The sequence below is a fragment of the Macaca nemestrina genome, chromosome 15 (assembly GCF_043159975.1).
Source record: "Macaca nemestrina isolate mMacNem1 chromosome 15, mMacNem.hap1, whole genome shotgun sequence".
NCBI classification, from domain to species: domain Eukaryota; kingdom Metazoa; phylum Chordata; class Mammalia; order Primates; family Cercopithecidae; genus Macaca; species Macaca nemestrina.
The window spans coordinates 54976130-55002983 of record NC_092139.1 but is presented as its reverse complement, the minus strand read 5'-3'; the positions used below and the strand labels follow the sequence as shown (position 1 = coordinate 55002983).

Sequence of the window (26854 nt, the reverse complement as noted above, 5' to 3'; positions counted from 1 at the left end):
TACAAGCAATATAAATCTCAGAGAAAAAGATTGAAAAAAAGGCAAGCTTTTAAAAGGGTAGTCATGTAGTAGCTTTTTAAACTATTAGGTAAAGTTAAAAAACAAAAAGGTAATGTATGATACTATGATACTGCAGTCAGGATAGCGGTTCCCTTTAATGGGGGTAGTGCCAGGAATGGACACAATGGGGGGCTTCTGAGGACTGATGCGTTTCCACTGAATCTGAATGGTGGATACATGAATATATCCATTTCATAAAAACTAAACTGTACAGTTCAATTTGGCACTTTATATATGTTACATTTCAATAAAAAAGTATATGTAAAAATACATATACAATAATCTAATTTTCAAAACTTGGACACATGAAATAATAAAAAGAAACACTGCTTATTTCAGGACTATGGAATTACTGGTGTTTTCTATGTTTTATTGCTACATGCCACATTTTATTCAATTAACATGTACTGTAGTTAAAAATGCATTTTAAAAGTTTTTTAAATTAGTTTTCTTCCCCTCGTAATCTGTTCCAAGTATGCTCCCAGTCTAATTTTGTATCAGTTATGCTATGCTTAATACCACCCAACTACTTGCCATGTACTTCAAAGCTCATTGTTTTCTCTCAGCCTAGAGTAGCCCAAATTTCCCACTTTTGGGCTCAATTTAAATACCACATGACTGCCAATTTTTTGTCCATAAACTTTTTCACTCCTCCCATTCCTACGCCCTTTGAAAAGATGTTAAATGTCATTAGAGTCCCAGCACTAATCCTCAGTTGAGTCAATGTTTACAAGTCACCAGGCAGAGGGTACTTGTTTCTTGCTCTAAATCAATCCCTACTTTACAAAACATATCTCCCAATTTTTTCATGACATAACTGAAATAAAGATATTCTAACTGGAACAGATTCTAATTAAAGTCCGTTTGTAAGTATTTTGTACTTTGTAAGTACACATTAAATCTAGTAACAGCCACAACAATGGCAAATAAGGAGTTACTTAACCAAAGTAATATTAATAAAAGTAGAGAGGGGACTCCACTATTTGAAATAAAATGCACAGATGCAAACAAGAGTTGTCTGTTTCCAAAGAAGGCAGACCAAGAACTATAGAACTGTAGGCCCCTAAGGGCATGAAATTCTCTCCTTTGGTGTAAAGCTAATACATAAAAGAACCTGGCTTCTTTCTTTCCCTATTATTGCAACAGGATCCTTCTGCTAGAAGCAGAAGGCCATGGTATCCATGTAAATGGTAAAGAGTAACAAGAAAAAAAGAAATGGATAGGAATGTGTCAATTAACAGCTGGCTTTAAAAATATGTTGGATATGCTTTCACCATTTATTGGTAAAATCTTACAGCAAAGATAGTTCATTCAAAATGATTAGACTCTCCTGTTGTACATGGTATGACTTGATACTGAATATATGGAAATACCTAGAAATGTTATTTGCTAAATCTTATGGGAAGCAGCTGTTAACCACTGCACCAAGCAGATTCCCACAGGACCACTGACTCTGTACCTCTGTACCCCTTCTGTGCTTCACGAATAGAAGTCCATAGTTTTCATGATAGAGTCTCACAAAGCTCCACTCAATGTCATTAAGCCATATAGCAAAGCTATACTGCCAGAGAGAGGGACAGAGATAGAGAGTGAATACACTAAAAACAGAGGGCCCTGAAAGAGTAAGACCTATAGAACCAATTTCTTCTTGGGTACTACATCCAGAAAATCTGGACTTCTGGTGTGTAAATTAACTGGCATTACAACAGTGCTAGGTGCATAGTACAAATATTTCCCATCAATTATCCATTTTTAACCTGGCACATTCTTTAATAAGTACAGCTTCGGTTTAAAAACAGCTCTGAGGGGTGTCTATAACAAAGTATCACTCTGTGTTTTGGAAATCAAATTTTTATGAAATATTTCAAACAATCAGAAAAAAATGTTTTAATGATATGACACTCAGATTTAACAAACTTGAGCATCCTGCCACACTGTTTCTTCTCCCCTATGCTGCCCTTGTAGCAACCAGACAACGAGGAATGGAGAAACAAAGCCTTCATGAAGACATTTGTTTTGAGACACTGGCACACGACTTATACTTCTTTGATAAATGGGCATGACAATGGAGCTCAAAAATAACATTAAATGGGGATACAATTTAAAATTAATGTAAAATCTACGAAGTCTAACATTCAACTATCTTTTCCCTTTCCCACTGCAATCCAAATGCCATGTTAATAATTTTTGTGGTCAACATTTCTGACCTGTCCACAGAACAGATTATGAGGGGTTAAGGAAAGACTAAGGTCTTCCAGAACTATGGGGTTAAAGGTATAGTCCACCTAAAGCAGTGCCTGGCTATACTGTAGGTAATACTGAGATACAATCTGAATCAAGAAAGGGACACCTTTGTCTTTCAGGCAACTAAGTGATGACAATCCATATCTATCACATCTGATTTAATTATACTTGTATTAATGAAATAAATTGCAATCATTTCCACATACTTTTTTTGCCTATTAACTGAGAAACAGATTTGTAAGTGAAGATTAAGGAAGAAATCCAAATTATCTTATTCATTTAACTATATATAGTCAAGATGAAAAACAGACCAAGAATAATCAGTTATCATGAGCAAAAAGAAAAAAGCTGGAATAATCACATTACCTGACTTCAAATTATACTATAGAGCAATAGTAACCACAACAGTATGGTACTGGCATAAAAACAGATAACCCACACCAATGGAACACAATAGAGAACCCACAAATAAATCCATACATCTACAGTGAACGCATTTTCGACAAAGGAACCAAGCACATACACTGAGGAAACGACAGTCTCTTCAATAAATGGTGCTGGGAAAACTGGATATCCATATGCAGAAGAATAAAACTATAACTTTATCTCTCATCATACACAAAAATCAAATAAAAATAGTTTAAAGACTTAAATCTATGAAACTACTACAATGAAACTTTAGGGAAAATCTCTAGGATATTGGTTTGGGCAAACATTTCTTGAGCAATACCCCACAAGCACAGGCAACCAAAGCAAAAATGAACCAATGTGATCACATCAAGTTAAAAAGCTTCTGCAGAGCAAAGGAAACAATCAGCAAAGTGAAGAGACAACCCAAGGAATGGGAGAAAATATCTGCAAACTATCCATTTGACAAGAGTTTAATAACCAGAATATGTAAGGAGTCCAAACAACTCTATAGGAAAAAAACGTAACCTAATTTTAAAGTGGGCAAAAGATCTGAACAGACATTTCACAAAAGAAGACATACAAATGGCAAACAGGTACATAAAAAGTTGCTCAACATCATTGATCACCAGAGAAATGAAAATCAAAATTACAATGAGGTATCATCTTGCCCCAGTTAAAATGGCTTTTATCCAAAAGACAGGCAATAACAAATGCCAGTAAGGATGTGGAGAAAAGGGAACCCTCGTAGACCACTGGTGGGAATGTAAATTAGTATAGAGCTACCATATGATCCAGCAATCCCTAACGCTAGGTATATACCCCAAAAAAGGGAAATCAGCACATCAAGGAGACATCTGCACTCCCACATTTACTGCAGCACTATTCACAGTAGCCAAGATTTGGAAGCAACCTAAGTGTGCATCAACAGATGACTGGATAAAGAAAATGTGGCACATATACACAATGGAGTACCGTTCAGCCACAAAAAAGAATTGAGATCCTGTCACCTGTAACAACGTGGATGGAAATGGAGGTCGTTATGTTAAGTGAAACAAGTCAGGCACAGAAAGACAAACTTTGCATGTTCCCACTATTTGTGGGGGCTACAAATTAAAACAATTGAACTCACAGAGACAGAGAGTAGAAGGATGGTTACCAGAGGCTGGGAAGGGCAGTAGGGGAAGGGTTAGGGAGGGGAGGATGGTTAATGGCTATCAAAAAATAGTTAGAAATAATGAATAAGATCTAGTATTTGATAGCATAGCAGGATGACTATAGTCAATAATTGTACATTTCAAAATAACTAAGAGTATAATTGGACTGGTTCTAACACAAAGGATAAATGCTAGAGGTGATGGATACCCCATCTACTCTGACGTGATTATTACTCATTGTATGCCTGTGTCAAAATATCTCATATATCCTATAAATATATACAGCTACAATGTACCCACAAAAATAAAGATAAAAAATATATGAAAGATTTTGCATAAGGTATTCTCTTACAACTCTTCTAACTAACATGTTTTTAAAGTTCACTGTCTGTACTGATACAACAAATCTTTTTCAGCAACAAAGATTAGAAACCAACCTTTGCTGTGATATTTAATTCATAATGTAAAATAACCAATTTGTAAAAGCTTACTTGACATAAGTTTTGGAATCTGGGCTTGTCCTCTCAAAAGCGGCCTGTATAAGTTTCCCTGGTAAGTCGCAGGTGGTGGTGCAGCATTGCTGTAAATGCCAGTTCCTGAGCCTCTTGGCATAACATGGCTATAAAAGGACCCAACACAAGAAAAAAAAATTATATAGTGATATACCCATCATAACACAGCTGACACAAATAAAACAAATGCTCACAGCCATGTCTTCACTAACAGATCTGATCAAGATAATACAAACAAAAAGGTGGTTTATAATTAAAGCTCAAAACTACATAACGGTAATAGTGAGAGCAAATGTTCATCTGCCACACCAAGACTCTTAATTGATAACCACTTAAATATTTACAACTTACATCACACAAAAAATAATTTGAATGTTTTTCTTTTTTTGCATTATGTTTCAGTTTCGTCCTTAAGGATCCACGTTCTTGCTATCACTGTATACATGACTACTCTACATCTTGCTATTTTTAATTTACTATATCAAATACTTGCCTATGTCTTTTCTTCATCTTTGTAATTCTTTTTTTTTTTTTTTTTGAGACGGAGTCTCGCTCTGTCGCCCAGGCTGGAGTGCAGTGGCACGATCTCCGCTCACTGCAAGCTCCGCCGCCTCCCGGGTTCACGCCGTTCTCCTGCCTCAGCCTCCTGAGAAGCTGGTACTATAGGCGCCTGCCACTATGCCCGGCTAATTTTTTTTTTGGTATTTTTTAGTAGAGACGGGGTTTCACCGTGTTTGCCAGGATGGTCTCGATCTCCCGACCTTGTGATCCGCCCGCCCTGGCCTCCCAAAGTGCTGGGATTATAGGCATGAGCCACCGCGCCCGGCCCATCTTTGTAATTCTAACACATAAACCTATAGAATACTTTACTATGTTGATATCTTACACTTTACTAAACCATTTCTCTCATTTTGTACTAGTAGTATAGATTACAATACAATAGAAATATTTGGGCATATAATTATGCTCATCTAAAATTACTTCCTCCTTAAAAATCCAAGAGGTAGGAATTTGGACCAAAGGTTAAGAGTATCTTCTGAACTCACCGCTCTATTTAGAGGAAATACTATGTTGCTTTCCAAAATAGCTGAAATAATGCAAAAAAGTTATCTTAGGACTATTTCAAATCTGCATTTCTTTTACTGCTACTAAGAATGAAGACTTTCCAAAACAATGACAATAACAGCTAACATTTACATAGTGTTTAGGAACTACCCTAAGCGCGTGACAGACATTGGGCTCACTTAATTCTTACAACTTCATAATTTTAAGAATATGTAGGTATAATTACTGTCTCCACTTCAGGCATAAAGAAATGGAGGCATAGAGTAGTTCAGTAAAGTTCACAAATATATTAAGTGGTTTAAAAAAAAAGGTATCTGAATCCAGACATTTAAGATCTAAAGCCCATGCTCTTAATCACTCTGCCACACTATCCCTCTTAATATTTGTTGTATAAATTACATGCTGATGGTGACCTTCTGCCTAAACAGTTTTTTGAATCTTAAGGTTTCCCCACTAATTGGAAATATCTATTTATAAGTTATCATTAGTAGTGCATAAATCCTAACTCATTAATATTATGGCAAGCCTGCTGCTCTTTCTATACTAGCTTTACCTGCTATTCTTTACAAGTCCCCTCTCTCTATAGTATCTCTACAGCTAGGAAAAAGACAATTCAGTAACTAATAAGGGCAAAGGATAAAAATCAAAAATTCGTAGAAGAGGAAATACAAATGACTAATAAACATATTAAAAGATAATTTCAGTAGGCAGGGAAATGCCAATTCAAGCAACTATGAGATACCACTGTTCAAGCACTGGGCAAACAAAAATTTAAAAGACTGGAGGCTTCCATACCAATGTATTGGTCAATACTTGAAAAAGAGTCTCCATCATACATTAATTAATTCAGCTAAAACTTTCTTGCGGGTAAAGAGGAGGTTTTATTCCCTTGAAGTAACAGTCAGAAAAATAGTAAAACATCTTAGAGAAAGCAATAGAATTCTCATGCAACACATATAGCAATACATAAATGGAGAAGTGAATTTTTAAAAATGAAGAAAAGCAGAGCAGTATCAAAGTTATTAAAATATCTACAAAACAGTTGTATTTTATGGTCTGTTAGATATTTGTGGCGTACAATAATGTGTCCAAAATGCCCGTTTAGGTTTTAAAGATGGAGCTCCACTCTTTGCTTGGTTTTAAGTATCTATGAGAGGACATAGTAGTAGTGGTGGTCAGCCGTGGTGGTGAGACAAAAATGTAAGTGTGAAACAAACTGAGTATTTCTTTTTTTTCTTTTTTTGTTGAGATGGAGTCTTGCTCTGTCGCCCAGGCTGGAGTGCAGTGGCGTGATCTCGGCTCACTGCAGGCTCCACCTCCTGGGTTCACGTCATTCCCTTGCCTCAGCCTCCCAAGTAGCTGGGACTACTGGTGCCCGCCACCATGCCCGGCTAATTTTTTGTATTTTGTTTAGTAGAGATGGGATTTCACCATATTAGCCAGGATGGTCTCGATCTCCTGACCTCATGATCTGCCTGCCTCGGCCCCCCCAAAGTGCTGGGATTACAGGAGTGAGCCACCGCACCTGGCCCAAACCCCGTATTTTCATAAAGTTTAAAAAAAAAAAATTATGGCATAAATACTGACTTTGTCTTGAGAGATGATTCAGAAAAAGCAAAACATACAAGGGCTAGAAACTGACAACTCACCCCAAAGTCCTGAAGGCTGCCTGATCCAGGTGCACAGGTCTCCGGTCACGGTTAAAGCCAAGCTGAGGCTTCCACTGCCGTCCATTGCTGGATTTTTCCCAGTCACTAGGTTTCAGTACTGCTGCTGGTTTTCTGACCATTTAAAAAAACAAACCTTAGTAATAGGGATGAAAACCATTTGTACAAAATAAACCTAGGTAATTTACTGTTGTTACCTTGCTCCTGGAAGCATTACAGCTTTAAAAATGTAATCTTCAGCAAACTGTGGGTCTTTAAAATTAATACTGGAAAAGAACAAGAAACAATTCAATGATCTGATTATATTAGCCTGTCTTAATTATCATGTAGACTGAGGTATTTTTCATGTTTAAGTCCTCTCCAAAAATTATTTTAGTTAATAAATGGGTTTGCCAAATGGCTAAGTATCTTCCTCACCAAACTGTCTCTAATTCCTGGTACATATAACCTTCATGTAACTTTTTCTCTGTGGGAAAAGTCATGCTCTAGCTAACTATTGGTGATGACAGAGAAATAACAGACATTGCCCCAACTCAAATTTCAATATGATATTGTAGACAGGTCGAAGAGGTTTATAACAACAAAAAATAAAAATAAAATAACCTTTAATTTTGTTCAGTCCATGGCAAAAACCCCTAAGCATCCTGAGGCAGATTAGCCCCTATTTTAATAATTGATATACCAATAGAAATATTTGCAAAATCAAAAAATGCACACAAATTGCTAAGAAATCTATGGGGTGTGGGGGGGAATTACAAAAAAAAAAATTGAACTTCACAGTTGGACCCTTGTATCCTTCTCTCCTAATGTGTGATTTTAATAATTTTCACCATTTGACAACTACACAAATATGCTTTTTTTTTTTTTGAGACAGGTCTCACTCTGTTGCCTAGGCTGGAGTGCAGTGGCAACTCACAGCTCACTGCAGTCTCAACCTCCCAGGCTCAGAGATCCTCTCACCTCAGTCTCCGTCACTGGTGAGACTATATGTATGCAACACCACGCCCGGCTAATTTTTAAAATTTTTGTAGAGACAGGGTTTCCCCACATTGCCCAGGCTGGTCTTGAACTCCTGGACTCATAAGACCCACCCACCTCAGCTTCCCAAAGCAATGGGATTACAGACATGAGCCACCGTGCCCGGCCAATATGTCAATTTTTAAAAGATATACACTCAGGCTTTGAGTATAAGCTGGGCTGAACTTCTTTTCTGGTGGTGATGGCGGTGGTAGCGGTATGTGTGTGTATGTACCTATCCCAAAGGTTGGTAAGTACCTAAGTCTGTCTTCTGACACAGCAATGCTTCTTCCAGGACTCTGTTTATACACCAGATTTATACTTAAGGATGCTTATAACACTATTATTCACAATGTTTCAAAGACTGTAAAACCCAAGTGTATGAATAATAGCGGACTGGTTAAAACACTGGAGTTCTTCCTTTTTAGGAAGAACTCAGATAACATTTTTAAAAATTTAATAACAGAAGGCCGGGTGTGGTGGCTCATAAGGTCAGGAGATCGAGACTATCCTGGCTAACACGGTGAAACCCCATCTCTACTAAAAATACAAAAAGTTGGCCAGGTGTGGTGGCGGGCACCTGTAGTCCCAGCTACTCGGGAGGCTGAGGCAGGTGAATGGCGTGAACCCAGGAGGTGGAGGCTGCCGTGAGTCAAGACCGTGCCACTGCACTCCAGCCTGGGTGACAGAGGGAGACTCCGTCTCAAAAACAAAAACAAAAAAAACCCAAAAATTCAGTAGCAGAATACTTAATGACCTTAATGACATGGGAAACATATATACAACAGACTAGACATATTCATCAATCGATTATCAGTGATTTTTCTCTGTAAGTTAGTAACTTGTTTCCTTTTATTTTTCAAAATTCCTCCAATGATTACACTTACACTTATAGTCAGTTAAAAAGGTTTTTTAAAAAAGTTTTATTAACCTGGTTGACATTTTTAGTTAGCTATTTTCTTTTTGAATACTGCCGCTTTAACTAGAGTCCACCTGCTTTACAGAAATTTTCGTTTTAAATTTAAGTACACAAAAATGGATTCACTTACAATAAATGTACCATGAGCTCAAAAACAGCTGAACAATACTTATTACTCAACTGGTTCTTCTTACAGCTCACTCTTCACTGGCAACTGTCTTTAGCTCAGATTTTTTTCTACTGGCAAGATGGCATGGGGCAGGGCAAGGTAGAACAGACAGCGATAAATTAAGAGGATGACAGAAAATGGTACTTAAGTATTTGGGCTCGTTAGGGCTTTGCAGATAAAAAGTCAAGTAACAAAGCAAGACTTGCAAATAGTGTTTTGAAGCAGGTATCTGTGTTTCAGCAGGGCTTTTTTAGCAGTTTGCCAAACTGTTAGAATATCTATTGCATGCATGGTTCATGGTGGGAGGGGGGTTATGCACACCGCCAGGCATCAGGCCTGCCTCCCCTTCTAATAAGAGAAATAAGGAAGAAAGTAGAAAAATGCAACAACAGGCACAGAAAAGATGCTGAGTCAAAGCATGTGTGTCTATACACCTTCCATACAAACATCTTTGTCAGCGTAGGCTAAAGGTATGTGTGTACTGGGGGGAGGGAAGGGGGAGGACGGGAATTATTTCACCCAAGGACCAAGGAAAACATCATCCAAGAGGCTGCGGTTTAAGATGAGACAGGATTGGTTACAGGGTGGCAAGGGAAACAAGTGGAACAAAGATATGGAAAGGGGTCCCAGGACCAAGGAACAGTACAGTTTTACTGGAGCAGCCCTTCTCAATGGGGACGTGGGAGGGAATTAAGCCCTACAAAAAATGATGAGTGAGTACATTCTCAATTCTCCCAAGGAAAAAACATAGCTAGTATCATTCTAGAGATACAGGACACAAACTGCTACCTACAATCTGATACGTACAACAGATGCTTTAAGATCTCAAGGCAGAATTCTCCCATGGAACTCCAGTTGAGAAGGGCTAGATTAGAGTAAAAATGCATTTGGGCAGAAGTGGGGCAGGAAGAAAGGTAACTGAAGCAGGTTATGGTTATGGAGGGTTTGTGTGAGTATAATGTGATGCCTTTGCAAGTAGTCAATAAGGACGTAAAAGTCATCAAAGATCATTTCAGAAAGAACAACCCAGCAGCAGTGTGCGAGAGCAGAGGGACACCCACAAAGAGGTCACCGACAGAGCCTAAGCAACAGTCTTCGACACACATCTGGGATGGGAATGTTGGGAAAGTAAATAAAATGGTAAGGCTGGAACTAGAATGGAGATGGAGCTCAGATGAAGATCTCCAAGTCATGCACAGAAAGACCTGAAACTAAGAAAATGAAGGAAATAGCCAAGGTAGTAAGCTCCCAGGGAGAAGGGAAAATCCCAGGGTCACAGAGATAATCACTTCTGCAGGAGAATGGTTATAACAAAAGATTTAATAAGATAGCTGAAACTAAAGTTTGAGAAAACAAATCCATCTATTTCCCAATTGTTCCTTAACAAAATTGTTTTTAAAATTCCATTATTCATGCTCCTGCTCTGAAAGGGAAAAACTTTCCAAGTCAATAGGACAGTCTCCAAGATCATCCCTACTTCCCCTCAGAACCACACTCAACAAAAAGATCTACACACTTAATACAATACAAACCATTACGAGATAGAAAAGGAGTATCTAAAAATGTTTGGAAGTTTCCATTCAAAGACAAGGACACTAATGACAACAAAGTATTAATACCATTTTTCCTTGGATCCCTGAGAACAATTTGAAGACACACTCTCTCCTAAAATGGATTAAGCTTCCAAGGGTTGAACAATTTTTAGTATTTTAATTTGTTCCCAAAAATGTATGCTAAGATCTATTATGTTTTTAGAAATGTATTTTTCCAATATGATAACAGCCATGACTCAGACTCAAACAAACTTCCTAAAAGTCAAACACACAGACTAAGCAGGAACCCATTAGGCAAAGGCTCAAAAGGTAATTTTTTATATGGATCCAAACTTTTGAAGGTCTTTTATTTTTTTCATGTCTATGTCATTTAAATTCCATCATCAGACGCAAAAGGGTTTACTTGTGGAGAGCTTATCTAGGGAAGTAGTAAGTAACACTGAAGTAAAGAGAGAAGCACCCTCACACAAGCTCTGAAAAGCAGAGGAAGGGAACGAGTTAACACAGCCTATAGACTCAACAGTCTGCCCAGCTGAGGTAAGAGACTTGTGTTTAGATTTGTATTACTTCATCTAATTCTGTAAACTGAAGTATTTTTAAACAATAGTATTTTTATCCACTTTTTCCAAATGCAGGTGAAACACTGTTGATGCATCAAGCTTTTATGTACCAGACCAGCTTTCCCCCAAGGAGCATAACAGATCCTTTCCTTGACAGGTAACCTATTTTAATCGCTTGATTGTCTTCATAAACACACCAAGGAAAAAGTAAATAAAAATTTAAAACCTAAGCATGGCTGAAAATAAGAAAACTGAACAGTGCTTTTGTTTATATCACAAGTAGCACTTTCAGCACTGCTGTTAAGAAAATATTGTAGCAAAGTCTCAGCAGAAAAGGAATGGAATACAGAACGCCTTTTTCTGATTCGCTTTAAGAATTATCCTTAGAAATGCTATTTTAAGTATTACTGTTAGAGAGTGTTAGCACACTTCACAAAGAAAGCAGAAAACTCCAAATATCAAGTTTCATTTTTACACAACCTTTCCCTGATATATTCCATAATTAATGCTAAATTGGCATACAAAGGCAAACTGTTCTTGCAGGGAAATTTCATGATTCATATACTTGACATTTTAAAACACTTAAAGAGTTTATAGAATTGTGACATTCTATCAGAAGAGGTTAATCAATTCAGCATCCTATAAAGTACTGCAGGCAGTGAAAGTGAAACTTTCCCAACTGTTTTCCACCATCAAATCCACTGCTGACTACATGTATTCCACTTCCTTCAGGCTTTGGATTTCGAGTTATCTGCTTGCCAAGCACAAGCCTTGCAAATGCTGTAGAAATAGTTACTTTAAAAATCCATCTTCATACACATCCACATTAAAACAAAAAATCTCCTTGAAGAGATAAAACATTCTATACCTTGTCTGATTCATCCAAAAATGAATACAAAAAGTCTGAGAAACACTCCTCTGAAGAAAAAAGTTCAGGCTCTTCAAAGACTTTGGAAAACACTGGTTGCAACATTATGAACAACTAAGCTTTTTTATGAACAACTGAGCTTTTTAAATATGAGTTTAGAACTATGCTGCTGGGTGCTATGAGGAAAAAAAAAACCTAACGACACTACTGCTGGAAACAACATACATAAAAACTGTATAAATTACGCTTTAGAAGAAAAGAAAAGCAATAAACGGCAGGCTATGGGGCAGGTGGAAAAAAGAAAGGAAGAGTACTTCAAACAACAGGAGAGAGGGGCAGAGGTCAAAGGGTACTGAAGGGATCAGCCTGGGCAGGAAGGAAGCATCCTGAGGACCTGGGGGTTCAGGCACAGAGCCAGGGCCCTGCCAAGCTACGTCAGGCCTTGAAAAAGTAAAAGCACACATATGCACTTACCCTTCAGATTGGGAGGAAAACTCTTCTATGATTTTAAAGTCACATGCAGAAGCTAATATGTTGAGTAATTTATGGAGTTAGAAATGTGAAAAAAAATATGATCTCCTAGGTTAGAGTTGACCATATTCTCTAAGGGTCTGTCTACGAATTTAAGGAACTTCAACAGCCTGTATAACATACTTTCTGAGCACTACAGATAAGAATGAATACAATGGGAAGAACTTACCTAAACTCAACTTGAGGAAACGATTTCTCAAATATCAAATGGGATACTAGATGTATTTAAATAAGGAAGAGGAAAAAATGCCAGGAGTCAAAAGAGAAATAACTGGCAAATGACTGGTGAGTATATTTTGAGATTTTTTAAATCTGAAAATTATAAGTTAAAGTTATAAGGCAAATTTAACACTGGAATCTACAATGAGCCCTAAAACACACACGCAAAAATCTGCTGTAAAAACTGGATCTCAGCCTAATGTTGCCACCCTTCAAAGAAAGCATTGAAAATTACTTTTACTTAAAGGAAGTTAACTTCAGTCTCCCACAAATCCCCACAAATCTTCAGCAAATTAACCTAATTTAATTGATTTTATTATAAAGTTATTTTCAACATACACCTGAATATGCATTTAGATCTGGGATTTGTTTTATACAATTTTTTTTTTTTTTTTTTGAGATAGAGTCTTGCTCTGTTGCCCAAGTGGCATGATCTTGGCTCACAGAAGCCTTGGCCTTCCAGGTTCAAGCAATTCTCTCACCTCAGCCTCCCGAGTAGCTGGGACTACAGGTGTGTACCACCACCATGCCCGGCTAATTTTTTGTAGTTTTAGTAGAGATAGGGTTTCACCATGTTGGCCAGGCTAGTCTTGAACTCCTGATCACAGATGATCCACCCATTCTGGCCTCCCAAAGTGCTGGGATTATAGGCGTGAGCCACCGTGCCTGGCCTGTTTTATAAATTTAATAATATTGTGAACACAGTGTATACTAAATACCAAAGGCCCCTTTAGGCTCAGAAACAACCAACCAACATCATCATCATCCAAACAAAAATTCCAAAATGTGTCCATTAATTCTGTAACTCTCCTCTAGGCAAGCCTCTCTATCCTAATTAGAAAGTTAAGTAGAATTAACTATTTCTACAGGGTTAGGCAGGAAGGCCCTTGAATATATGCAGAAAAATTGAGAAGCACAAGCACACATGTGACAATCCAAAGAGAGAACCGTGGAATTAATTGGCCTGAAGCGCCAATGCTTTAATGCAAGCCAGAGACCCCAAGGGTTAATACAGTGTTCACAATGAATTTGTCAGAGCCAGATTGTTTGTGATGGGTTTAGGAGCGTGGCTTTCAATTCTGTACCCAACCCTTAACAAAAGAGCACAAAGACAAAGAGCCAGGACAAATTAGGTGTAAAGATAAACAAAAACTTATACGTAAAGATAAACGTAAGCAACTCATCCAGAAAGATTTTCCGAATTCACAATAGTTTTCTTTAAATAAAAGCCTTTCCAGAATGGCAATCATTTACTACCTGAATCCATTAAAGATAGGAAATAAACATGTTTATACTTCACAAAGGCAAATCTAAAAAAAAAATCTAAAATATTTCCTGAGGGAGAGAGAAACAAAAATGGATGGAAAAGGAGGATTCAGGATTAGCAGGCTTTTATCAAATTCTTGAATACCTGAGATGTGTTTGCTTTAGTCTTACCTAAAGATTGGTGAAAATGACAACTAAATTCTGCCATCAAAATTTGTCATTATATAATACAAAAGAGTAGTCAATTTGTTGGATTTTAGTCCAAACAGTCATATTACATTTTATATTATTTTTACTCAATAGAATATGCTGTCAGCACCAAAGAACTGAGATATAAATTAGTTTTCCAGAGAGAAGAAATTAGCCCTTTAAGTTTATAATTGCTAATAAAAATTTTCACAAATATATTCTGTTCTATGTCATCTTAACTAAAATATACTACAGAATATTTCTGCTTTCAAACTCTGCAGGGCCATGATTATAAACATAAGTAAAATAGTCTGTTGTAATGCAGGGAAGCTGTGTGAACCTCTGGGGTGTAGAGTTCTGTTTGTTCCTATATAACAAACTGCTAGATACTCCTACTCTTTACCTCCCACTTGCCTAATCCAGGAAGAATTACAGGTTGTCATGGGAAACCAGAAAACAGATAAGCAAGCATGTTAAATCAGTAACCTTAACAATATACATAATTTAGAGTCAAGAGGCTCTGCTCTAAGGTCTGCAACACAGGGACTCTCCAATCTCAAAGCACTGGTGGATTAACAGCTGCCATTTCCTTGTGAATCAGAGGTCTTTTAAAATGGATTTGCAAGTTCAGAGCTGTGTTCTCAGTGAATGCCATGAATTTTGGAAAACTTACCTGACTACAGTGTTCTGTGTCAGATCCCTTAACATAGGAACAGGAGAACATACTATTCTAGAAGGAAACAAGAGAAGAAACATCTATCTGTAAACTAACCTTTTAGGTAAGTGGAAATAAGACGTTGCTACGTTTGTTAGTCTTCAGAAAAGATAAATCATTAGAATGCACTAACACAAACAATAAAACCATTTATATCTTTAAAAAAACAGTAAGTACCACATAAATGAAATGGCTAACTATTAACATAAGGCATTCAATCTCATTAACACTCAGAGAACTGCAACTATAAACCACAAGATGTCAATAAGCATCCACCAGACTGACAGAAATTAAAGTTGTGACAAGGGTTTGCCAAAATGTAGAGAAACAAGATCTCTCACAAACTGCCACTGGGATTACAACACAGTGTAACCACTTTGAAAAACCATCTAGAAATATTATCTAGAAAAAAAATGAAGATACACATACTCTATGGTCAGCAGTTCCATTCCTGGAAATGTACCCTTGAGACGTGGTTCACAAACTCTGGTCTCAGAACCCTTTTACCTTCTTAAATCTCAAAGGGCTTTTGTTTATAGTGGTTATATTTATGAACATTTACCCATTAAAAATTATGACTATGAAATTTTAAAATAATTAAAGATAACCCTACATGTTAACATAAATAACATTCTTATGAAAAGCTATTTTTTACAAAGCAAAACAATGTCATTGTTGTACACTTTCAAAAATCTTATTAATATCTGGTTAGTATCTGTTTAATAGCTACTTTCCTCTGCTTCTATCTCTTGAGAGGCCTCTGAAAAACTCCACTGTGCACTCAAGAGAGAAAGTATAAGAAAAGCAAGTAACACCATAACATCTTAGTATCATTATGAAAAGAGCTTTGACCTTCGGGATATCCTGCAAGGGACTCCCAGATCTCCCTGCACAAGGTGACACAGCTCCTATAAAGAGCTGGGCTTTGGACCCAAGCCTTTTTCAGTCAGCAAGGTTTTGTCTTATTTTAAACACAATTTTCTCACTATTATTAGAAAATAAACATTTAGACAACAAGGAAAAAAATCCTAACTAAACTTCCTTCCAGTCACCTCAATTATATACAAAATGAAACTTACTGATCTGGAAGAACGGCTTCTTCATCCAAAGAAAACTTTCCTTGAATCCCATGACATAGTTCAGGGGGTACATCCACTGGCTGTGGAAAAATGCATTCCTGATCTCATATGCAAAGAATGGAAAACTGGGACTCAAGCAGATTCTTGAGTGTTCATAGCAGCATCATTCATAAGAGCCGAAAGGCAGAAACAAACCCAATATTTACCAATAGATAAGTGGATTAAAAAGTACGCATACAAATAGAGTATTATTCAGCCATAAAAAGGTATGAAATTCTGATACATGCTACAATATCAATGAACCTTGAAAACATTATGCTAACTGAAATAAGCCAGACACAAAGCCAATACAAAATACCGTATCATTTCACTTATATGAAGTATCGAGAACACAGGTATCAAATTCATAGAGGTAGAAAGTAGAAGTTACTAGAGAATGAGAAGGGCAGAATGAGGAGATATTATTTAATATTATTTAAAAGGTACAGAAATTATATTCGGGAAGATGAAAAAGTTCTGAAAAAGTGTTGATGGTTATACAACACTGTAAATATACTTAACGCCACAGAATTATAACCACTTAAAAATGGTTACAATGGTAAATTTTATGTTACGCATATTTTACCACAATTTTAAAAAGTGCATATCTAATTAACCAAATTGCGTAACATACCTCTGTGGAACCTGTCTGGTACAGCTCTAAAATGAAGTCATGGAGTGGGTGATGTTTCCCCACAAATAAGACATCACCTCCAAGGCTGTTTCTTCTGGCTAGGGGGAAAGAAAAGAATAAGACCTACACATAAAAAACTGCAAGACCAATTTTTATGAGCATAAAACAAGGAAAAGCACCTAAATGTTAAGAATTTAATTATAAAATTTATGAAAAATAATTTTAAAGTGGTAAGTTAGACAAGAGTAAGTTCTAGTATTTGATAGTACTGTGAGGAAGTTAGTAATTTATTACATATTTCAAAATAGAAGAAAAAAACTATAATGTTCCCAACACAAAGAAAAGATAAATGTGAGGTTATGGATATCCCAATTACCCTATTTTGATCAGCACATATTGTATATAGGTATCAAAATACCACATGGACCCCAAAAATATGTAACTATTACGTATCAATTAAAAACAAATTTTTTAATTATAGTGATAATCTAAATGTGTGATGTGCCTCTATGGGAAAAAAAAATATTTTAACAAAAAAGTTTCAAAAAGATCATTTAAAAAAAACCCACTGAAATATATATAAACATACTGCAAGATAAAGGACAATGTTTTCTTATTTATAATAAACTCAATTTCTTAGTATAATACATAATCATTCCCTGGGGAAACATAGACAGTGTCATCTGATGACAAGATCGTTCTAAAAGACAATCTTTTTGATATAGAAATTGTTTCTAGAGGCTTATTATAATGGTATTAAATTTTTCAATAGAGCCCAGCTTTGCAATTTCTGAATATGAATACTTTTTATTGTCAGTATTAATTACAAAATACCTCCTTTTATGTCATATTTCAAGTTAGCACTCTAAAAGCATATGTTTTTGTTTCACCCTAACCTTTTAAACAAAGTAGTTATTATTGGGGGGGAAGGAGGAGTAGGGGAGAAGGCAGATGGAGAAAATGTATAATATCTTCCCAACAGGCAAAAGATACTTTCGTGCGTGCATATCATATAAGAATCAAAATGTCAAAGGATATTGTTGAAGTATTGCTTTTTTAAAAATTTAACAAATACTTGTAAGTTAAAACATTTTATTTAACTACTACTCAACTTACAGATAATGAATTAAGAAGCAAAGTCAACGTCTGTAATAAGAAAATAAAATCAATGATTTATGCCCCCCTTTATGGGAAATTTGACAAATGGGGGAAGGAAGGTCTAATTTTATACAGAAATATAAAGTGTATATTACACAGATCAATGTTAACTAAGAAGTATAATTCTTACTCTCTTCTGGAGTGAGGTCTGGGTATACCTCTTCTAGGGCAGCTCGTAGCCTTCGCTCATCCACGAATGGCAAGAGAGCAACACCTGGGAAAACAAGTGCAAATGAACCACCCCTGCTACCAGGATCACCCAAATTCCAATTTATCATTGGTTGAAATCAACCTTTCTAGTCGAGTTTCCTTGCTGATACAAAAACATTTTGGAACTGAACTCTTATTGTTTCATTAAGCCAAAACTCAGATGCTAATATTTTCCATGTAGTGGCAGAAGAAAAAATTCTACATATTTTCTATTCTTTAATGGCTTATATGGAAAATCATGTTTTCTGAATCTTAACTCCATGGTGATAAGTATTTTAAATAAATGAACAAATGGCTACCTGGATACCAGTATATGTTCTCACTTTAGTTACTAAGATGCCCCCAAGCAAGCCAGTTACTCTCCCTAGGGCTTAAGCATGTCCTTTCATCTTTCTAGTACTTGGTTTCATCTTTTGTAAAATGAGAGCATTTCAACCAAAATACTCAATTCTGTTCAACCAGAATTCAAGGATCTCCTCCTGCTCTAAAATTTCATAGTATTCTTTTTACATTTTAAAGCCTACTAATTATATACAAAAAATTTTTAAAGACTTGCTTAAATAACTTGGGGGCAGGGGATAGAACAGAGGCTATTCATTTGGGGCTTCAAATGATCCTCTGGAGTATGCTGAAATTAAGGGCACTTATTTGGACCCAGATGCATAATTTTTGAAGAAGCACATCACTAATACAATGCTATAAGAAAAATATACAAAGTTATTGAAGCATATATATTTTCTGCTATACACAGTATAGGTAGTATTCTGGCTAAATAAAAATTTTAAGATACATAGCAAAGACAAATGCTAAATAGTGTTAAATAATTCTGAAACTACTGCTACTCAAAACCACTGTTATTTGTGACTATTCCCTTTAAAATTATGAGAAATGAAAAGGTTTCCAAGTCTTAATTATTTAGCTACTGCATTTTCAAAGTTAGGAAACATGTTCAATTTTACTACCTAGTAAGATATATTTTTTTAATTTTTAAGATAAGGTCACCCAGGCTGGAGTGCAGAGGCATGATCATTTCTCATTGCAGTCTCAAACTCGCAGCCTCAGTCTCAGACTCGCAGCCTCAAGCAATCCTCCCACTTCAGCCTCCTCCCACTTCAGCCTCCTCCCACTTCAGCCTCCTGAGTAGCTGGGACTATAGGCACAGGCCACCACCACACCCAGCTAATTTTTAAAATTTTTGTAGAGATGAGGTCTCCTTGTGTTACCCAGGCTGGTCTCAAATTCCTCGTTTCAAGCAATCCTTCCAACTTGGCCTCCCAAAGTCCTAAGATTACAGGCATGAGCCACTGCACCTGATTTTTTTTTTTTTTAAGTTAAAAAGAAACTAAGTTCTAGTATGAATTTTGAATGGCTTAAAAGAGTGATTTCAAGGATCTTAATATCTAACATGTGAGTCAAGTTATTTCAATTACTGGTAAACACATGAAGAAAACCTAGGAAATTGCTAAATTATTATTTAGTCATACACTTAAGAGAAATATATCAAGGGGAAACTACAGCATCATGTAGCTTGTTTTCTACCCACTACATTTAAGATATATATATATGTCCTACCCAGTACTTATATATATATATATAACCATACCACATATTTATATATATATAATATATATATAATAAGACTTTTCTACAGTATCAATTCCAGAAGCTAAATCCAATCAGTTAACAATGTGAAGTGTTACTCAACAGCAAGAAAGTTACTAAGCAATAAATTAGCCCTACTGGCCAGCATAGAAAGGAATGCCTTACATCCAGATATGACAGAGCTAGAGTGAGCTGATAGTAAGCATGAGAATAGCAGCTACTGTTTTCTGAACACTTCTTATGTTATATGCATTATCTCACTGAATTCTTTCAATACCCAGAGGGAGCCCAAGTAGTGGTAATAACTTAGGTATTACACAGTCACTTCGAACATGAGCTCAGTATCAGACTTTCTGAGTTCAGGTCTTAACTCTGCCACTATGTGACTTGATGGAATTACTTAAATTTTCTATTCATATATAAAATATACAGCAATCAAAACTACTATGCTATATATCTATATAGTACTAGGCAAATGGACCAAAACGATATTGCCTTTAAATAACGTATGTTGGGCCCGGTGCGGTGGCTCACACCTATAATCCCAACACTTTGGGAGGCCGGGGCGGGTGGATCACCTGAGGTCAGGAGTTCAGGATCAGCCTGGTCAGCATGGCAAAACCCCACCTCTACAAAAAATACAAAAAAATTAGCCGGGTGTGATGGCACACACCTGTAATCCCAGCTACTCAGGAGGCTGAGGCAGGAGAATTGCTTGGACCTGTGAGACAGAAGTTACAGTGAACCAAGATCACGTTACTGCACTCCAGTATGGGTGACAGAGTGAGACTCTGTCTTTAAAAAAAAAAATTACATATAATGTTGATAAGCACAAGTTTAAAAATGTTGAAGTATCCAGATATATTTTATCTTCTATTAAGACGTACTCATCCAGGTAAGAGTTTAAGTATTATCATAACTTTCACTAAGTAAGTTTTAAAAACATGTATGAGGAAGAAACTATATTTCCCAACAGTACTAAATTTTACCTCAAGAAAAGTGTGTTCTCGCTACTGAGCTAAGTAAAAATATTTATATAAAACATTGTATAAAATACAAAAATATCTGAGGTCAAAATTTAAACCCATCCTAAAATTCATGTGAAATCTCAAGGGACCTTGAATAAGAATAAAGTTGGAAAACACAATTTCTGACTTCAAAACTCACTACGAAGCTACAGTAATTATAACAGTATAGCATTGGCATAAGAATACATAGCTCAATGGACTAGAATAGAAAGCCCAGAAACAAACCTTTACATATATGGTCAACTGATTTTCAACAAGAGTGCCAACTTATTCAATGGGGGAAAGAATGGTCTTTTCAACAAGTGGTGCCAGGAAAACTGGATATGCACACGCAAAAGAATGAAGCTGGACCATTACCTTACACCATATACAAAAATTAACTCAAAATGGATCACAGACTTAAATGTAAGAGCTAAAACTGTGTAACTTTTAGAAGTAAACATAGGAAGAAAGATTCATGATGTCGGATTTGGTAAAGATTTCTTGGATATGACACCAAAAGCACAAGAAGCAACAAAAAAGATAAATTTGATTTCATCAAAATTTAAAACTTGTGTGCATCAGAGGACATCATCACACGGTGAAAAGATAATCCACAGAATGAGAGAAAATTTATGCAAATCATATATTCAATAAAAGCTTAATGTCTAGAATATATAAAAAAAACTTCTATAATGCAAAAAACAAAATCAATCCCAACTCAAAATTGGGCAAAGGACCTGAAAAGACATTTCTCCAAAGATTTAGAAATGGCCAAAAAGCAAACGAAATGATGTTCAGTATCACTCATCATTAGGGAATGCATATCGCCACCACAGTGAAATACCATTCACGCCCATTAGCATGGTTATTACTAATGAAAACAAAATAACAAATGTTGGAGAGGATATGAAGAAATCTAAACTCTTGTACATTATCTCACTTTTCCCCTACAGTTAAGTTATATTGAAAATATCCCGTCAGTGAAAGAAATAATACATACCACAATGACAGAGTTGACAAGTCACCTGCATGTTTATATACTTATCTACTTAATAAACCCAATGATTTAATAATTTACTTATTTAACAAACACAAACATATATTTGCTTCTTAATTTACTTTTACATCTCTCACTGTCCTATGCATCTTCTCTCTCTGCTTTAATCAAGACATCCTCCACAAAGCATCTTGAAAAACCCGAATCTCCAATCCATTTAACATGGAATAATACATGATCATGAAGCACACAACACTTATACAACCCCAATGGGTGCATTTCCATGATCATTCCACTGAAGTGATATGATACTTCCGCTACTACATAAATCAAGCCAACTCCAAAGCCTCATGATTTCTCAATTTGTAAATTATATTATTTACTCCCCTTTGTCTCAAGACTCTCTGTAAGCCATTTCATTGGACATTCCAACCACAGGGAACAGTAAGAAAAAAAAGAAAATATGATTTTACCAAATGTGTTTATTACCCTAGGAAAATGTTTGGTGGAAGAAAGGGTTAAATAATTTGCTGCAGGATGGCTTTAGTGTGAAACAATAGCTGGTTTACAGTGTAAGAGATATTTCTTTATTGTATTTTACATTCAATCATCATCACATATTGGTTGAGTGGTACACAGCACCTTAAAGTTAGTACTAATTTTATATAGCCATTCCTACAAAATCTGTTAATGGAACGAAAAAGTAGCAGGAAAAGTAATGATCAACATCAAGTATTTAAACTAAATAAAAGTTTCTGGCATATTTTTCAAAAGTTTCCATGGAGTATACGTAAATCTCCACATGGACACTCCTGTGTTTCTGTATTTCTCAGCAACCTCAAAAGGTGTTAATGAGCTACTGACCACTGAATGTAACAAGCCCCATTAATTAATCACAAAGGAAATAAAAGATGTAATTATCAACCTATTTCAACCCAATTTACTGCTTCTAAGAATGTTATAATTAAATTTACTATTAATCATTGCTAATCCCAAGTTGGATGGAGAAATATCAACATTTCACATATAATTCTGAAAATATTTACCTTTTAAAGTATTTATTTATTTATGAGACAGGGCCTCACTCTGTCCCCCAGGCTGGAATGCGGTGGCGCAATCATGGCTCCCTGTAACCCAGACCTCCCAGACTCAAGCAATCCTCCCACCTCAGCCTCCCAAGTAGATGGGACTACAGGTGCAAGCCACCACGCCAGGCTAATTTTTGTATTTTTTGTAGAGATGAGATTTCACCACGTTGCCCAGGCTAAAATATTTATCTTTTACAGAATTCTTTCATTTCAAAAATTATGTTTGCTCATAGTTTTACCAGAAAAGAACATCTAAATTTTACCTTGCCATGCATATTTCTTCCCATTCAAATCAATAGCAAAATCTTCAGGATAGAAGTCAATTATACTAGAATCCTGTATCAGGGAGAAAAGTAAAGAATCAAAACAGAAGTCACACATCTCTGTTATAAAGAATTTGATATGACTTTCATTCAAGTAATAAGGTCTGATGAGAAAATAAAGTACATTCCTTTTAAAAAAATGTTGAGATATTAGGTCATTAATCCCAAGTATAGTAAAACAAAATGAACAATGTTATTTTAAAAGATGAAAAGAAAAAGCATTATTGTAGAAGAATTTTAGAATTGACAACTATGGGCCTCAGGCAGGCAGAAAGTAAAGGGTTTACGTACTCTAACACTTCCTACTTTCTGGCTGGGTCTCACTCTTTCTAGCTAGCATACAAAACAAGTGCACAGGTGATTTTGGGTAAGGCAGTCTCCTCATCTCTGGTGGCTACCATATATGGCTGGAACAAATAAAATTAAAGACTTACAGGTAGCTAGAGAACAAAATGACTGTTATAAAAATTTCTCCCCAGCCAGGCGCAGTGGCTCACGCCTGTAATTCCAGGACTTTGGGAGGCCGAGGTGGGCAGATCAAGAAGTCAGGAGATCGAGACCATCCTGGCTAACACAGTGAAATCCCATCTCTACTAAAAATACAAAAAATCAGTCAGACGTGGCGGCAGGCGCCTGTAGTCCCAGCTACTCAGGAGGCTGAGGCAGGAAAATGGTGTGAATCCGGGAGGCAGAGCTTGCAGTGAACCAAGATAGTGCCACTGCACTCCAGCCTGGGCGACAGAGCGAGACTCCATCTGGAAAAACAAAACAAAACAAAACAAACAAAAAATTTCTCCCCAAAACAAACCGATCTACTGTGTAGGGCCAAAGAAAGCAGGAAATATATGTGTGTTTGGAGTAAAAAACATACTTTCTTTCTGTACTTCACTGTTTAACTATCAGCTGCAAAAGCAATTGTAACTAATAGTAATAAAATGTATGACAAAAATCCTGTCACCCACACATTCAAAACACTGAGACTCACAGGATCACTCATGAGCTTCCGCCATGATGGAGGTAGAAAATTACCACTTGCAGCTGGAAAAACTCCCATAAGTTGTTCCAGTGGTTTAAACTGCAAAAAAAAAAAAAAAAAAAAAAGTTAAAAGACCCAAGATTATTACCTAATCCAAAATTCTATAAAGTTTGTGACTTTTAAGTAATTAAGCTTACCGGTTTTGTACCCTTCTCAAAATCAGATGGCATGTCTGCAATGCCTTCAAAGTCTGAAGCAAATGGTGCATAATGAAATGGATAATACCACTTCCAGGAAGCACAGCCCTAGAATCATTAAAAAGTAACAACAAAATCAAAAGCCTACGTTAATGATGAACACAATTAAAAAAACAAAAATTAGACTGTTAACCTATAATACTCTATTCATAAAACACATGACTTTTGGTATATATTCCAAATACCGATCTTTTCCATGACTCCTAAAAATTGTTTAAGTTTGAAGTTTCTAATTCATATCAATGGCTCTTTGACTTTAAAAACATTACAAACCATCTTTGAAAAATCAGTAGTAGTTCCTGCCAAACTTCATATTCACAAACACAATTTGGTGAAAATTTCTATCCTTAAAATAAATTTGGTGACATTTCTTTCCATCTCTAGAGCTGTCATCATCAAGTAAAACCAAAAGCAATCACAGCTGACATTTACTGAGCATGTAAGATGGTAGGAGACATTATTGGAACAGCGGTTTAGAGTAAAACAGCCATGAGTTTCATTTTAAAATTCACCATTATATTTCCACCTGACAAGTTTCTTTTGACTATAAAAACATGTGAGTAAACACACCAACAAGAAAACAAAAGCAAGTTATACTCATAGGAAAGATATCTAACATGTGTTTTGACAGTGTCTAGTGAACTTAAATCTTGACAGTAGGAGTAAAACATGCAAACAGAGTACTTAATAGTCAATACTCAGTGCATTGTGTTACTGTCTACTTGTCAACAAACTTCATCTATTCCCAGGTCACACCAAATTTAACTTGGTTTGCTCTCTAAGCACGAAACCAGATATTAACTATCAGTGTTACAATCCTCAATATGTCTACCTAATCTCTCATCAATTATCAAAAGGTAGGATACAGGTTATTCCAATTAGAATGTGCTTCATGTATCATCACTATATTATGAAAAGGATAGCATTCAAATTCCTTTAGAATTCTTACTGGTATTTTCCAGGCTTTGTCCTCTGTTCAGTCATTTAGTGACTGTCAATTCATTACTCAGTTATTTTTGTACTCCAATTTTAAAAGCACTAACCTTTCATCATCTTAAAGACAAAGTGCAGTCAATCACATTCTTGATGCTGAAAATACTTTTAACAAAAATTAGCTTTGGTTCTATATTAATACCTAAGAAGCTTCCAAGTCTTCACAAATAAATATTTACAATTATGGACTTCTGAATAGGGAGCTTTAAAAAATAAGCCTGGGTTTGTTTTCAGGATCCAGCTCAATAATACTATTAGTACAGAAATTACCTGGCTGGGCGCAGTGGCATGACCCCAGTACTTTAGAAGGCCGAGGCAGGCGGGTCACAAGGTCAGGAGTTTGAGACCAGCCTGACCAACATAGTGAAACCCCATCTCTACTATATATACAAAAATTAGCCGGGCGTGGTGGTGCACTCTGTAATCCCAGCTACTCATGAGGCTGAGGCAGGAGAATCGCTTGAACCCAGGAGGCGGAGGTTGCAGTGAGCCGAGATCGTGCCACTGCACTCCAGCCTGGGCGACAGAGCAAGACTCCGTCTCAAAAAAAAAAAAAAAAAAGAAATTACTATTTTTCTTAAATGATTAACTACAAAGTCAGAGGAAAATATTCTTTTTGTACCTGGTAATAATATCTAAGAACCCAGCAAAGTCCTTCAACGTACGACTGCACAACTTTCCGACGGAATTTCTCATCAGCTGCATCCACATCAAATTTGTTCTTGTAGTACCTCTGCTTCCAGCCAGCTTCCCATAACCTAAAACCAGGCACAGCTCATGTATGCTGAATTAACACACCTTCAGTAACAGGCTGTCTACCAATTTATACCCCAAATCAATTTATATTTAATATCCAGGGGAAATGTGAAAGAGTTAAACAGTCATGCTAACACAGATTCATTTAATTATTTCTAAAAAGTCTAATTTCATAGGATTTATTATCAACTTAAAGACAGTTAAACACACCCCAGTCACTGATTCTGGTAAGACCATTATAAAACCACATTTTAAAAATGTTATTGAAAAAGATATACAACACATGTTTGCTCAAATTTTACTACTACTTTACATGTTTCTTTGTACAATTCTAAAGCTACATTTTAAGCTTCAAATATTGAAGATATTTTATATAGTTCAAGTTCCTTAGTTTGTTAAAATATATTTAAACCATACAAAGAAAGTCAACTAAATTACTTAAGACTCACACAGGTAACTTTTTTAAATGTAAAAAATAAATTTATAAAAGAATAATCTAGACATTAGGCAGAAATTATGTGTATACCTACTCTCTCTATCCTTGCTTGGGCCTTATCCCTCTTTCAGCTAAGAGCTGTTGATGGCTTAAGGAAAGGAGATAGAGATATATATA

At 36.1% G+C, this 26854-nt stretch overlaps 1 protein-coding gene across 3 annotated transcripts in view; it reads right to left on the bottom strand.

Annotated features, from left to right (window-relative positions):
* Positions 1 to 26854, bottom strand: part of LOC105486791 (5'-3' exoribonuclease 2) — an 85254-nt gene that overhangs the window by 17631 nt on the left and 40769 nt on the right. For all 3 annotated transcript variants that reach the window (XM_011749839.3, XM_011749842.3, XM_011749840.3), the window contains 11 exons: positions 26108 to 26243; positions 24433 to 24540; positions 24245 to 24334; positions 23200 to 23272; positions 18160 to 18243; positions 16872 to 16969; positions 16199 to 16278; positions 15078 to 15134; positions 7311 to 7379; positions 7096 to 7227; positions 4361 to 4488 (listed from right to left, as the gene is read on the bottom strand). In XM_011749839.3, coding sequence (XP_011748141.1) covers positions 4361 to 4488; positions 7096 to 7227; positions 7311 to 7379; positions 15078 to 15134; positions 16199 to 16278; positions 16872 to 16969; positions 18160 to 18243; positions 23200 to 23272; positions 24245 to 24334; positions 24433 to 24540; positions 26108 to 26243 — 1055 coding nt within the window. The remainder of the gene's footprint in view (positions 1 to 4360; positions 4489 to 7095; positions 7228 to 7310; positions 7380 to 15077; positions 15135 to 16198; positions 16279 to 16871; positions 16970 to 18159; positions 18244 to 23199; positions 23273 to 24244; positions 24335 to 24432; positions 24541 to 26107; positions 26244 to 26854) is intronic.